At 33.3% G+C, this 16,090-nt stretch overlaps 1 protein-coding gene across 14 annotated transcripts in view; it reads left to right on the top strand.

Annotated features, from left to right (window-relative positions):
- MYCBP2 (MYC binding protein 2) overlaps positions 1 to 16,090 on the top strand; it is a 256,390-nt gene that overhangs the window by 130,779 nt on the left and 109,521 nt on the right. For all 14 annotated transcript variants that reach the window (XM_016216450.2, XM_016216454.2, XM_016216451.2 and 11 more), the window contains 7 exons: positions 445 to 636; positions 3,019 to 3,225; positions 4,259 to 4,390; positions 5,766 to 5,944; positions 9,060 to 9,202; positions 10,681 to 10,781; positions 11,467 to 11,685. In XM_016216450.2, the coding sequence (XP_016071936.2) occupies positions 445 to 636; positions 3,019 to 3,225; positions 4,259 to 4,390; positions 5,766 to 5,944; positions 9,060 to 9,202; positions 10,681 to 10,781; positions 11,467 to 11,685 (1,173 nt within the window). The remainder of the gene's footprint in view (positions 1 to 444; positions 637 to 3,018; positions 3,226 to 4,258; positions 4,391 to 5,765; positions 5,945 to 9,059; positions 9,203 to 10,680; positions 10,782 to 11,466; positions 11,686 to 16,090) is intronic.

Raw genomic sequence — 16,090 nt, forward strand, 5'->3', positions numbered from 1 at the left:
ACAGACTACAGTATTTCTTATTTGCTTTACCTCCAAGTATACCAGAAATAATTAATTATCTGAGATTGGAATCTTAACTATAGAGAAAGCTTTTTAAATGGGAAGAGTTTTATTCTGTTTGTCATACAGAATTGTTATGAAAAAGTTAAGAGAATAAGTGCAAATGACAAAAAACTAATAAAACATACCTTATAAACGTGTGGTACTTTTATGATACACAGCGGCTAATAATTCAGAAATAACTTTTAAGTGAGAAGTAGATATAATGACTCCATATAGAGCTGGATAGATTCATAGACATAGACTCAAATCTGAATTACAAGGCTGTCATCTAGAAAGATAAGATTTTGAAGTTTAGTGCCCATGTGAAAGAAAACAAAGCAGTATCTTGGAACTGTATTTTTTTTCTTTGTTTTATTTATTTATTTTTTTAATGTTTCATAGAGTGAAGAGAACATCTCAGGGATGACAAGCTTCCGTGAAGTTCTGGAGAAAATGCTAGTTATTGTGGTGCTCCCAGTCAGGAACAGCCTGAGGAGAGAAAATGAGCTGTTCTCCTCCCACCTGGTCTCCAACACCTGCGGACTACTGGCCAGCATTGTCAGTGAGCTGACAGCCTCAGCCCTGGGGTCTGAGGTAATGTTCTGTTTTGAGAGTGGATAATGAGCAAATGTTTAAACTTTCCACATGGTTTCTTTTTTCATGTATTTTGGCTTCATAGAAACTGATTTCAGTGCCACTGTTTTGTTTTTTCCTTTAAAAAAATACCTTTAAGCTAGCTAGGCTGTTCTTCCCTTCCTTACACCTCTCCTCTGCAGGCAGTTGCTTCCTCTCTTAGCAGTTTACCCAGGATGTCACAATAACACACAGTATATATGTTTCTCTTTTAGCTGCTCCATTGCACAACCCCACTGCCATATCCCACTAAAAGCAAAAGTAGTTTGGCCCTGGTGGGTGTGGCTCAGTTGGTTGAGCTTGGTCCCGTGCCCTGAAGGGTTGCTGGTTCAATTCCTGATCAGGACACATCCCAGGGTTGAGGGCTCAATCCCTGGTGAGGGGCGTGCAGGAGGCAGCTGATCCAGGTTTCTCTGTCTCTCTTTCCCTCTCCCTTCCTCTTTCTCTAAAAAATCAATTAAAAAAAAAGTATATATATAAAACCATTTACGTTGCTGTGTAATAAGTAATGGAAGTAGGGCTACTACTAATAAATACATGGCTTGGAAAAGGTAAAGAGGTTCAAACCTTAACTCTACCCACTTGATTGACCCTAGACAAATGGATATATAAAATGAGAATAATAATTTTTATCTTACCTAAGTCACAGAGGTTTTTTTAATGTAGTAAAATATAAATAACATAAAATTTATTATTGTAACGGTTTTTCTGTGTACAGTTCAGTGGCATTAAGTACATTCACATTGTCGTTTAGCCATCGTCACGAAGTTTTAAAAGGATCAACTATTATGTTTGAGAAAACCATTTTGAAACATTTTAAAATGCCTTTACATTTTGAAAAGTTTCATTATATTTCACTGCCATATAATATCTGTTTTATAATTTATCTAAACATTTTGGATGAATTTGGAGAATGATTGTATTTTTACCCCCCAAAGCAGACATTACATTGGTTTTTAAAATCATGTCATAATATGAATTATATCATTTCAATATATATTTTTAAATTAGCATACTGCAGTTCCAAGTCTCAAGTTTTTTACAAAGAAACATTTTTTTCTCTATTTTACTTTTATAATTCTGAGTTTTTGCTTTTTCTTACTTATAGATTTATTTTAGAATCTATTCTGAATTAACCCATTCAGTCTATACTCACTATTGATTTATTTCGACAGTTTAGCCTTTAGGATTTCTGAATGATTACATGCACCTGAGCAGATTTTAGTATCTCACCCAGAAGAGCACTTCTTCCATTTCTTTTTCTTTTTCTTCCTTTTTTTTTTCTTGTGCTATTTCCTCCAATTCTTAGTTAGTCTAGGCTTTGGCCTTGGATGCCATTGAAGCCTTGTCAGAAAATTTTAATTTTTTTAAATTGCTCGTTCAGCCTATAATATACTTCCCTTTTGTAATACATCCTGATAGAAAAAGTCTGTAGTACATAGGTTTCCCTTCAGAATGTTACTATCTAGTTATTCCCTGTGAACTAACCTGTCTATTGAAAAGGAATGCCCAGAGGTTCTTAATATACCACCTTTGGAGTTGCCAAAGACCCTTTCTTAGATACTCACATTTCTTTCTACCCCAGAGCAGTTTGTTATTCTTGCTGGTATAAACTTCAGTTTTCTTCCTCTCGTACATCTTCCAAATTTCTGAAGCCAACTTAGATCAGCAGCAGGACCTATAATTAAAAAGAGTGGTTTTAAACCAAAATACGTTCTCTGATCCTCTTTAATGAAAGTCTGTAATTAGTGTGGTTGTATTTGTATATTTATATTCAAAAATATTGAATATCAAATTATAATGTCACTGTATACATTAATGATATTCAAACCTAAGACAGAACATTTTCTGCAAATGAAGTCTTACTTAAAGAGGAGGGATAGTCTGACTGAAGAGGGGAACCTCTCTTGAATACCTCTTTCTTGAATATCTATCTTTGCAGAATTCCTAGAACTGTATGTATGTGGCATAGTTTGAAATCTGTTGGTCTATAGAATATTGATGAAATTTTTGGTATCTCTTTTCAAAGTGAGTGATCATTCATATGCTGTGACTAATAACATAAGTTTATAGGTCTGACGTTATAAATTAAGTGAAATGTATAGTTTAATATGACTAAAAGAAGAAAATACTCTCAAGTGATACTGATTTATGAATATAGAACGATAAACTCTGGTTTTATTGCTGGTTAATCTATTAATAGGATGTGTCGTTAGGAAGATCTCAACCCACTTGTTAAATGTAGATTGCTTTCTTGAACTTCTTAGAAACCTTTGGATAGTTTTGTTAAAGGTATGTCATTAATACTCAGACTACTGATGTAATTGCTTTTGTCATTCACAGATTGATGGACTTAATTCTCTCCACTCTGTTAAAGCCAGTGCTAACCGATTCACAAAAACAAGTCAGGGAAGAAGTTGGAACACTGGGAATGGATCCCCTGATGCAATCTGTTTTTCAGTTGACAAGCCTGGAATAGTTGTGGTTGGTTTTTCTGTCTATGGAGGAGGTGGAATTCATGAATATGAATTAGAGGTGCTAGTTGATGATGTAAGTACCACTCTTTTTTTTTTTTTTAATATATCTTTATTGATTTCATAGAGAGGAAAGGAGAGGGAGAGAGAGAGGCAGAAAAACATCAATGACGAGACAGTCATTGATCGAGCCCACAACCCAGGCATGTGCCCTGACTGGGAATCAAACCCCGATCGCCTGGATCCTAGGTCAACTCTCAACCACTGAGTCACGCCCGGCTGGGCAGTACCACTCTTATAGTGCTCATGTTGCTGTGTGGGTTGTGTGTCAGGACTTCTTGTCATAGTATAAATAGTCCAAATCTTTGAGTCTTTACAGATCAGTTTTTAAATGGAAGACTTTAAAGAAATTGAAAGAGAGTGATTCTACCTGATTGCTTATGTGCCATCTTAGATCACTCCTGCCTCATATTTTTTAAATGGAAATTTTAAATGAAAAGAATAGAAATTATATAACTAAGCTTCTGATTACAACCTTGAGTAAATTTTTTTGTTTTTGCTATTGTAAGTTCTCAAGAAACAACAATATTCAGACTGATATTACTACCTGGGTTAAGCAGTTTTGTCATAGAGTGCTACTAGATGATTCTTAGTAATTATATTAATTGATTGATTTAGCTGTATTTTGCTATATTTTCTAAATTAAAGTACCTGAGTTTTCACAAAGTGTTATTAATGGAACAGAAGTTAGTTTTTCCTGGTAAGTAGCAATCTGTGTTTTATTTTTTTGAGCAATTAATTTAATTATTTCTCTACTTCATTCGGCTTTTTAATTAGATATAGCATTATTCTTCTGAAGAAGTGGGACTTGTTTTAGGACATCAGATGAGAAAAGCCCATTTATATGATTTAAGTTGTAGGCTCCCCAGGAAATCAGGTAAAAGTAAATAGTTTATAGAGTATAAAAAATATTTTTTGTTATATGTATGGGTAAATGCGATACCTAATTTATATGCAAGGGACTAAAGTATTTTAAAACAGTTATTGATTATAAGTCAGAATTTTTCATGTAATAAAGAGTATTGTGGATTTTGTTTTGTTTTAATTAGAGTGAACATGCAGGAGATTCAACTCATTCTCACAGATGGACATCTCTAGAATTAGTCAAAGGAACCTACACAACAGATGATTCACCCAGTGATATCGCTGAAATCAGACTTGACAAAGTCGTTCCTTTAAAGGTAATTTGACTGATGTTTCCTTTGTAAATAAAAGATATTATGTAGTTTACTTAAAAAATATCAAAAGGTATTCCTTTATGTCGTGCTTTAAATGTTTGTGGAGTACATACTATATTCTTGTTACTACTGTATAATATTCTATTGTTGCAAAAGATCTCTTAAAGTTTTGTACAGTCAAGAATATTGTATAGTGAAAGCTATTGTTAGATATTGGAGTCAAACAGACCAAGCTTCAGATATCTGCTCTTTCATATACAGTATTAACTCTAAGACATTGGGCATGTCATCATTTAACCACTCTGAGACACCTGTAGGTTGGGAAGGATAATACCTACATTGTAGAGCTGTTCAGATTAAATTAAATAATGGAATAAAGTTTTTGCCTCAATGTCTAGCGCAGTTTAGAAACTCAATAAATATTAATTCCTGTCCTTTCTTCTCTTCTGTTTTCTCTTTTAAAAAATAAGTGAACTTAATAAACCGTATTAACTATTGAAGTTCTTATTCCTTTATATAAAACTAATTGTCTAGCAGTAAATAACTTTATCAAAACAGAAACTTTACTTAACATTAATTATCAATAAAGTAATTCTACATTCAACTGTAATAATTCTCATTTTAGAACAGAATTTTGATGAGGTTTCATCAGAAACCTCATTAAAAAGTTTAGATACCAAAAAACCAAAAACCTTTATTATGAAGTTTATATCATGAATCATAAGGCACCAGTATCTGTATCTCACATTTTCTGTGTACAGTGTATCATATTTTGGACAACTTTCTCTTATGGATATTTTCTCCCATGTCTGCCTATCAATTTCTGTGTCTGAGTATCTCTTAAAATAAAAATATAATGGACTCACCATTATGTTTTCCCTCATTTAAAATTATTTCAAAAGTTAAATTTATATAAAAAAAGTATTGTCTTAAGTATTTATAATATTTTGTTATGGCTAATATGCTTTACATTGTTATTAAGAGCAGGAACTAGAGTCACACTGTCTGTATTCAAATCCTCGTTCCATTCCTTACTAGCTTTGTTACTTTGGGCAAGTTAATTAACTTTTCCGTGCCTCAGATTCCCCATGTATAAAATAGGGATAATAATGGTACTTCATGAGGTCATTGTAAGGATTCATTTAATTAAGTCACAAAAAGGACTTAGGACAGCTTCTGTTAAAAAATAAATACCAGTAAGTGTTAGTTGTCCTGTTTGATTCATTAAAAACTCATTTAACCAACTTGTGTGTGGGTATGTGCATATATATATGACAAAAATTTTATATATTTGCTCAGTTTACTGCAGAATTAGTTTTGTATATTTTCTGTACATTTATGAATAAATATAAACATGTTTTATATCTTTATTGTAAAGGAAAATGTTAAATATGCTGTGCGCTTGAGGAATTATGGAAGCCGAACAGCCAATGGAGATGGAGGAATGACAACAGTTCAGTGCCCTGATGGTGTCACGTTTACATTCAGCACGTGCAGCTTGAGTAGCAATGGCACAAACCAAACCAGAGGACAGATTCCACAGATACTTTACTATAGGTAGGTGTGTGTATAGAGATCAGGAACTATTTTAAAGTGCTAGAACACACACAATTTACTATCAAGGTAAAAAATGCTAAATGGGTAGTTATAATTAAATTATACAGTGTGTCTTTCTTGCATATAATACTTGTACTAATTCATATTTTAAAAGTCTCATTTTTAAATGAGACTTTTTAAGTATGTAAATTCAGTTTCACTATAAAGGTGAATGCTTTGAAATGTTTTTGCCATTATTTCTATAATATCTTTGAAACTTTTAGGAACTGGGCATATGTGATGATGTCATTTTTATAATTTGTAGTCTGCAGTTTCAAATTTAAATAGAATGTATTTATTTTTCAAAAATACTTAAAATTGATGATCAGTCAATTCTACCTAAGTACTAGTATTTCCTTGATCCTGTTGTCTAGTCTACAGAATATTTTGATGTCTGTGAATCTAGTCCTTGGGGCCCTAGAATATATAATGATGTATTTCTTATAATATATTTAACGAAAAACATTTCTTATGTAAACAGTAGGAAATAAAAAATGATTATTTGGGATTAAAAAAAACTTTTAAGTATACATTTCTCACTGAGCCTAAATTTTTCTTTTAACAGCTTAGCTAGAATCCTAGGGAGTAGTGCGTACCAATCACCACACTTGTCCTCAACCTGACTTAGCATCAGATCACTAAAGTTGCATATCACTTTCAGACACTTGCAGTTTCCTTCATAAACAATCTGGAGACACTGCCTAGGCAGTTAGCACAAAATAGTTTCCCTGAATGTAGATTTTCCACCTCTTTTTCTGTGTGAAATAGAATAGAAATAACAGGCATTAAATAGCTACATATCAGCAATTGCTGCTGAGATACAAAAGCTTTCTAGTCCTTTCACCCCAATCATGAAAACTTTCTGTTACTGAGCACTACAATAAATACTACATTATTCTTTTTCTCAAACCGTAGATTAAAGACCATGTCATGCACAAGAGAAGGGTTATATATTTCGGAAGCTGGAAAGCCCCTTAAAATCATCTGCTGTCCAAGCTTTATATCTTCTTCAAAATACAATGTTTCAGATATCTTGATTTTTTTTTAACCAAGCTTTAATATAGATACACTTAACTTCAATTTAAGAAATAATTAAGTTTAAAAAGATTAAAATCTCTTTACTTTAAATACCATTTTACTCTGGTGGCTCCCAAGGTTATATCTTAGTTTTCATCTCCTCTGAGCCCTAGACTGAATATCCAGGTCCCTCTTTGATCTCTTTATTTGAGTAACAGTAGAAGGAGATGATAGTGGTAGTTATTGTGGGGTGGGTGAGCACTTACTGTATGCCACGCAATGCTCTAAGTGTTTTTACCTGTACTATCTCAGCTAGTCCTCACGGTAACCCCATGATGGTAGGCCCTTTTCCTACCTCTGCTTACAGATGAGAGAACTGAGACAAAGTGGTTAAACAACTTGCCTAAAGGCACACTTCTAGTAAAAGTGTGGTCCTGGGGTTTGTAGGCAGGAAATTGAACAACTCACGCTTACCACTATGTCACACATCCACTTTAAGGCTGCTCTAGGTAGTAGGCTGATAGACATCTTAGTTTAATGTATCCAAAATAGTGCTCCCCATCCACAGCTTCAGCCAGACTCCTTGGAGTCCTTCTTATTTATTTATTCATTTATTTATTAGGTTTTAAAAATAACATTTATTTTTTAAACGTTAACATATGCATATAATAGGAAACTGAAAAACACAAGAAGCAAAGAACAAAGTCATCCATAACCACAAGCAGTTTATAGCCTGACACGTTCTTCTAAGTCCCCTGTGTATCTACACAACTGGAGCTTCCATTTTTATGTAATTGGAGTCATACAGTTACGTATCATGCTTTTTTTATCATGAATATTTACTATTTCAAAGTCCCAAATCTATATGAGTATTTTGATAACCAAGAATACACTACGCGATCTCAGTCTGGAAGGGAAAAAAAATGTAATCCTGCCTTTCTTGGCTACAAAAAATTCATAAAGGACGAAAATAACAAAAGACCTCTAGAGAAAGATAATACCACAGTTACAGTTAAAATACTGCATTCCCTTAATGTTCAATTAAAAATAAGACACAAAGAATATATGTGCATATATGCATAACCCATGGGCACAGACAGCAGTGCATTGAAGGCCTGGAGGGCAGGGGCGGGGGGAGGGAGAAGAGGGAGGGGGAGGGGGGACAGCTATAGAGCCAACAATAAAAAAATAGGACACAAAGCAACAGAGTACACAAAGGATAATCCTTCTAAGGGAATTCATTACTATCTACACTATTAAAATACTAGCAAGGAGGCAAGTTTTGATTGAATTACTTAGTAATGTGTTCCCATAGCACAGCCCAGAGATGCGCAGATGTCAGTGGTTTTGACATCCTCCTTCTCTCATACTTTCTATCGAGTCCTGCTGGCTGTGCTTTGAGAGTGTCATGTCACTCAGTACTTCACAGCCTACTTCAGACCGTCTCTCCTGCCTGGATAACTGTCAGCCTCTGAACAGGCTCCCTCCTTTCCTGCTGCCCTCCTGCGGCCAGTTCTCCACAGCGCGGCCACAGTATCTTACCGAGTTCTGCACTTGTTCAGAATCCTCTCATAAGTTTCCATTCCCATTCCAGTATAAAATGTAAAGTGTTACTGTGGTGTACACACTTCACATGATCTGACTTCTGTTTACCTTTCCACCTGCCCCTCTTCACTTTCTCCTCTCATTCCAGACACACCTGTCTTCATTCTGTCCCTTGAACTCATCAGTCTTGTTCCTATCTGAAACTTGATCTTACTGTTCTTTTTGCCTGAGTACTTTTCCGTCACATTTTAAAAAGTACATAATTCAGGCCTTTGTTTAATATCAATTTTATGATTGTCCTTTATTTTTATATAAAATAACTTTATGCCCTTATCCAGTTTTTTTTTCCTTTGAAGCCCTGTGACTCCTTGAAATTATATAGTTACATATTTACTTTTTTTAACTTTAACTTTTTTAACTTTAAGTGAGGAGCTCTGATTTAAATGTGAATCCTAGAGTTAGATGGTGTTTTACCTACCATGTAAAATAATCTCATGTATTATTCACATTATAGGAGTGAATTTGATGGAGATTTACAGTCCCAACTTCTGAGTAAAGCCAACGAGGAAGATAAAAACTGTAGCAGAGCTCTCTCTGTGGTAAGCACCGTTGTTCGAGCTGCAAAAGACCTTTTGCACAGAGCTCTTGCTGTGGATGGTAAGACTTTTCTTTTACTTTCTTAATTATCATAGTAGATTAATTATGCACAAAGCTACTGAAGAGGGACCATCTTGTAGAATTCCAAAGTGTTTTGTTCATTATAGATCTGCACATGCCCATACAATCATTTTGGATCAATCATGCTTCATACAGTAACGCAGAATTTTTTAGAATGTTTAAAGGCAATTATCTGGTAATTATTACTTTCTTAGTTAACCTAATAAGAGAAAAACTCTTGATTAAACTGAGTCTGTATCTTTCTTTTTGTAGTTAAAAGCATTTTGTTTTCTCCTTTAAACCTAGTTTTCTTCCTATATGTCCTATTTCCAGTGAGGGTATTGCCATTTACCCAAAGTTTGAGTAACCCTAAATATTTCCCCTAATTCACTTGTCTAAATTGAGTTCTACAAGTTCTTCCAGTGGAAACTCCAGTTTGTATTCTCTATTCTTTCTGTTCTCTCCTAGTTCAGTCTGCCATGGTGCAAGCACATGTCCTCTTTTTCATGGATGGATAACATCCTAATAAACTCACTGCCATCTTTCCCTTATTCCCTGTCTAGTTATCTAGTCATCTTCCACTCTGACAGTAGAGTTATAATTACAAAAAAATCCATGTTACCCACCTCACCTTACTGTTATTTATAACATTTGTTCCTAGCCTAGTTGCACATCAGAATCACCTGGGAAACTTGCTAAAAATGAAGAATATTTGGCCCATTCTAATTAGGAGTTTTGGCTGGGCTAGGAAACTGTACTTTTAAATAAGTGCCTAGCCTGTTTTGATGCAACAGCTGACCTAGAAACAAATATTTGGGAATAATTGATTTGCTTTTAACATAAGGGTCTTTACAATCTAGACTCAACTTATCTTCCACCACCATGTTCTTAGATAAAAATGAGTAAAATATCCATCAACAAAGTGCTTTCTTTGGAAAAATAGAAGGCATTATTGCTTAATAGCAAACATTTTTGGAGTTCTTACTATGTGCAGGAATTGCTCTAAGTATTTTAGGTATATAAACTCACTTAGTCTTTATAACACCCAATGAGGGAATTACTATTATTACCCTCTTTTATAGATGATTACTGAGGCATGCACAGATTAATTTGCTTAGTGTCAAACATATAGCATGTGTGGCACTAAGTGAGTAGTGGTTTAAAATCATGACTGTTACTCTAGGTTCTGATCTTGGCTCTATCATTTTACAGATATGTGATTTCAGGCAAGGTACTTAAACACTGTGTGCCTTGGTTTGTACTTCTAAAAAGGGGGATAATAAGTTTCTTATTGATTAACACATGTGAATAAAGCCCTTATAATAGTGTCAATTCCTTTTTAAGCACTCAGTTGACATCAACTTTAATTTGCTCAAGATAATAGAATATAAGTTTAGTATAGCATATATTCATTACAGTGAAATTACCTTCATTACAGTGAAATTACCTTCTAACTGTAGTTTTAATGCCTTTTTTAGCTGATGACATTCCAGAACTGCTTAGCTCTTCCAGTCTGTTTTCCATGCTGCTTCCCCTTATTATAGCCTACATAGGACCAGTAGCTGCTGCTATTCCCAAGGTGTGTAATTTAATTCTATAACTTTGAATCTTTTTTTAAAACAAAACCTTTTTTTTAAATTTTGTGTCCTTCCTTTAAGAATACTTGAATGTTTGAAGCACGTGGGTTACAGGAAACAAGCAGAGTTAGACATGTTAATTGGTAGAAATTAATTGGTAAACCTCTCTGTGTTATTAGTATTGTTGACTGCATTACTATGCTTACTTATTGGCTTAACATTTGAAGAATTTGGGAATGGGAAATATATTTTATAAATATGATATGTAAGGAAAGCTTAACTTAACTGAGATTTTTAAATTTATGAGCTTGATGACAAATCTCCATTTTAAATAAAAATAGCAGTATAAAAGGATAGGAGTGTTTTTAAATTGTGAAATATTCAAGACAAGGAAAAATTAATGAACTGTTGATTCTGTGGCATAATTATTGAGTAAAACTTCATTTACTGCAGATCACAAAAAGGCAGAAGTATTCAAAAATACAGACTAGGTTATTTTCATATAACATCTAAGACATCTGTGATAAATCTTTTTTCACATTGAACAAATTTATTGTTAAACACTTAACTAGAAGAAACTCTAGATGGGAATTCTTAATAATAAGGATAACCAACAGTTATAATAATTAATAATTTTAAAGCAACTTTCACATTTATTATCTCATTTAATCATTTTTTTTATACTAGGTTGCTGTAGAAGTCTTTGGCCTTGTCCAACAATTGCTTCCCTCAGTTGCCATTTTGAATCAGAAGTATGCACCCCCTGCATTCAATCCTAATCAGTCAACAGATAGCACCACAGGAAACCAGCCAGAACAAGGCCTCTCTGCTTGTACAACCTCTAATCACTATGCTGTCATAGAGAGCGAACACCCCTATAAACCTGCCTGTGTGATGCACTACAAGGTAGGCTCCAATTTTTAGGGAGAGTTTAAATATAAAACTTGGTTTGATGTCCTATAATGGTATCTTAAAGGATACTTAGCCTCTGCTCAGAAGTATAGCTTCTTTTATAGTATTTATACATAGAGAATCAGAAGATAATTAGGCACTGTCAGATACACAAAAGGGTTTAAGACAAATTTTATCATTAAAGAGTATAGTTTTAAAGGGTTTATAAGAGTTGTTCTAATTTTTTACAAGTAAAGTGCAGTATATAATGCTAAACTGCATAATATATATTTTAGTAGTGGTAGATATAACCATTAAACCTTAAAAATCATACTTTTTGAACTGATATTTGCACTGTAGCCTGAGCTCTGAAAATTTATATACCCGATGTAGGATTTAAAGTACTCTATTAATGGGAGGTTAAAAGTTAACTGCTGTTGCCAGAAAAATTATTTATACAGATTAATGAATGAACTACACATTTTTAATAGTACAAATGAACCTCTTCAGATTTCCTTACCATTCTTTGTGGGCAGCCTGTTTGCTTTCTAAAGTGTAAATAAAAGCATCTGGGTTCAAAAATAAAAATTTTAAAAATGAAGTACGCTATTATACATAATGTAAAAAATACATATAAAACATTTATAAATATGGAGTATTCAAAATCCTTATTTCTTGCTTTTTAAATTGTATCATGTAAATTAAGGAGAATTGAATTATAAGTTTATGTGCTTGTAAAATATTCAGCTTTTTATTGTAGAATATGGTAAATATATAAAAAGACAAAATTAGTCACCTCATTTATCCATCATCCTAGATTCAACAGTTACTTATCAATGCTTGTCCTAACCTGTTTCATTTATTCCCCACCCATTTTGTCCCCTCCTAAATTGTTTCAAAGCACATTCATGGATATTTCATTATGTATCTCTAAAATATGAACGCCCATAAAAGATAACCATATTGTCACACTAACAACCCAGTTCCTTCATGTCACCAAATATGCACATTTTAACTGTTTGAAATTGAGTCCAGATAAGATCCATACATTTTGATTGGTTATATCTCTTATGTCTTTTTTAATATATAGGCTCCCCTCCATATCTCTCCTTTTTTGTTTCCTTGAATTTTATTTAAGAAACTGGATCATATGTCTTTGTTGGATAGGAGCCTCTTCAGCTTGCCTCCTGAGTCCGTTAGACACCCTGTGGCTAGCCATAGCATCTTCCCTCTCTGGTAGGGTAAGATATTCCAGGTTCATTTTACACATCTTGCCTCAGATCTGAAACAAGCCATTTTTTCAAAGTACCGTGGTTCCTTTTAAGGATAATGGGTATTTAAAAGCCATATCTGTCACTAGAGATGCTCATTTCTAGAGATGGTCATTGTTTCTAGATATTTATAGTGTCCAGTACTAGTACATTCGCTCACAGATAAACATATGTGTTTATACACACAAGCACTTACTATTTTTATATATGTGTATATATTTATGTCTAGACAAATTTATGTGTACATGTATTGTTTTTTAAAGATAAAATACCTCATAAGTTTGTACCGATGTTGCTAATTCAAAATAAGGACCACAGCCCGGCTGGCATGGCTCAGCGGTTGAGCATCGACCTATGATCCAGGAGATAACGGTTCCATTCCTGGTCAGGGCACATGCCCGGGTTTCGGGCTCGATCCCCAGTAGGGGGCATGCAGGAGGCAGCCAATCAGTGACTCTCTCATCATTGATGTTTCTGTCTTTCTCCCTCTCTCTCTTCCTCTCTCTGAAATTAATAAAAATTTAATAAGGACCACTATATGTTACACCTGAATCTCTTTCTCATACTTCTAGAATTCCTGTTCTCCATGACACTGGAGATATTAGAATTAAAAAATTACTTAATTATTCATTCTCTCTGTGTGTGCGCACATGTATTTGTGTGTGTATGCGTGTTTGTTTTGTCTTTTGGGTGTATCCCAACTAGGATGAATAGAGAAATAACTGTTTTAAAGGAAGTGAGTATGGCCAATTACTATACTTTAAAATAAGTAGGATTAATCCTTCTGTATGCAGTTATGCCACTAATTAAATATACTTTATTTTTATTTCATACTAGAATTTTAGGAATTGCTTTTAAAATCTTGTTTGCTTTATAATAATTTAAGTAATTATATAGTCTTAAGTCCAATCTATAAAACAAAGTATATTCAAAGAATTCTCTGTCCCTTCTTTCTGTTCCCTCCTTCTGTGACCTAAGGTAGCATTTTATTGTACTATAATATTTTAATTTATCTTTCCATTGTTTCTTTTAGTGTAAGCGTAGACACATATACAGATGCAGTTGAGATATGTGTGTAGTCATTCCTCTCATTTTTCAACTTTTTATTTCAAAAAATTTTAAACCTGTAGAAAAAAGTAATATGATTTGTAGAATGAACACCCACATATACCTTTCACTTAGCTACTTCAGGTAACATTTTGCCACATTTATTTATTTATGCATTTATGTATCTATATTTATCATTACTGAATCATTTTAGAGTAGGCTACAAACATCATTACCCCTCACTTGTTCCTAACAAAAAATGAAGTTTTCCTCAATCCCCAGTTGGGGGCATGCAGGAGGCAGCCAATCAATGAAACTCTCATCATCGATGTTTCTGTCTCTCTCTCCCCCTCTCCCTTCCTCTCTCTGAAATCAATAAAGATATATTTATTTTTTTTTAAAATGAAGTTTTCTGTATAACCACAATACAATGATCAAATTTAGGGAATTTAACGTTGATGTAGTGTTATTATGATAATAAATAGTGGTATTATGTCATGTTATAAGCTAAACATGTTGCCAGTTGTGCCAACAATGGCATTAATAGCATTTTTTTAAAACCCAGACTTTGGATCCAATCAGACTCATACATTACACTTAGTTTTCAGGTCCCTTTTATCTCCTTTAATCTGAAACAGTTTCTCAGTCTTTGTTTTTTATGACATTGACATTTTTGAAGAATATAATCAGTGGTTTTGTAAAACTATCCTTTTATTTGGATTTGATTGATCATTTCCTAATGCTTAGACTCAGGTTACAAATTTTGGGCAGCAGCTTAGTCACTCGATTAAGGTGATAACTGACAAATTTCTCCACCAAAAATAGCTTCTTTTTTTCCTTTGAAAATATGTGTTGGTAGACATCTAGAGACTAAAAAACACTGTTCCCCAAAAAATTTTCACCCAATGGTTTTAGCATCCATTGGTTATTCTTACCCAAATCCCTTATTACTATAGTGGTTGCAAAATGGTGGTTTTTCAATTTTATTATTCCTTCCAGCGGTCCTATCACAAAGGAGAGTTTTCCCATTTCTTCAACTTTTAAAACTTATTCATTAACTTATTTTATGTGTTTATGGCAGTATGGACTTAATGATTCTTGTTTGCTTAATATTATAATCCTTTGCTGTCATTATTTATTTTGATGCTGAAATTTTGATTTGTCCAGTGAAACTTCATTCAAGTTGTATTCTGTGTCTTTTTGCTGAATTTTCATTAGTTTTTGAGCACTCCTTACTAGTTCCAATCAACACCAGAGAGGTCTTTTCTTCATACCTGTTTCGTTAATGTATGTCACTCTGAATAATGAAACTATTAAGTAAAATTAATGATTTCTTTGCATAATATTGTCTTTATAATAAATCCCCCTGGCATTATATAATCAAAGTACAATATTCAAAAGTTACTTAGAGAAGTTCTTTTTGGATGTATGTGTAGGTTGCTATATGATCAGTTTGATATAAAGGTTATGCTTATTTTTTTATTTGTACTTAATATTTTTTATTTTTTTCCTATTTGACTTGATTTTACTTTTAAAATATGTAAAATATTAACATGGTTCCAGAAATAAAATTTTACAGATTAATATACTCAGAATTATAAGTCCTTTCCCTTTCTCTTCTTTGCTTCTCACTTACTCCAGTAAGTATCCTGGTTTATCCTTCCTGTGTTCCTTTTTGAAAAAATTAGGATGGGTGGAATGGATGGATATGTAGTCTTATTTTCCTTCTTTATTTCAAATAGGTAGCACACTATATATACTATTTTGTAGTTTGTTTTTTATATTTAACAATGTGTATAGAAATCTCTCCATATCCATTAAAAGAGAGAATTCTCTTTTTTTTTTTACAAGTACATAGTACTTCACAGTGAAGTTGTATCACAGTGTATTCATTCAGTCTCATGAGGGTGTGCATTTAGCGTGTTTTCAGTATTTTGAATTTTATTTTGCAATGAATAAGTTGTGCATATGTTTGGGGTTAGTCTTTTTTCATGTTGTTAGAAGTATATCTTCAAACTAAATTTTAGAAGTGAGATTGCTAGGTTAAACAGAGTGAGGAGCCTTGTGTTTCATAGGATTGCTGATTCAGTGTGGATGCATAT

This window comes from Miniopterus natalensis, chromosome 2 (genome assembly GCF_054644295.1).
Source record: "Miniopterus natalensis isolate mMinNat1 chromosome 2, mMinNat1.hap1, whole genome shotgun sequence".
Taxonomy (NCBI): domain Eukaryota; kingdom Metazoa; phylum Chordata; class Mammalia; order Chiroptera; family Miniopteridae; genus Miniopterus; species Miniopterus natalensis.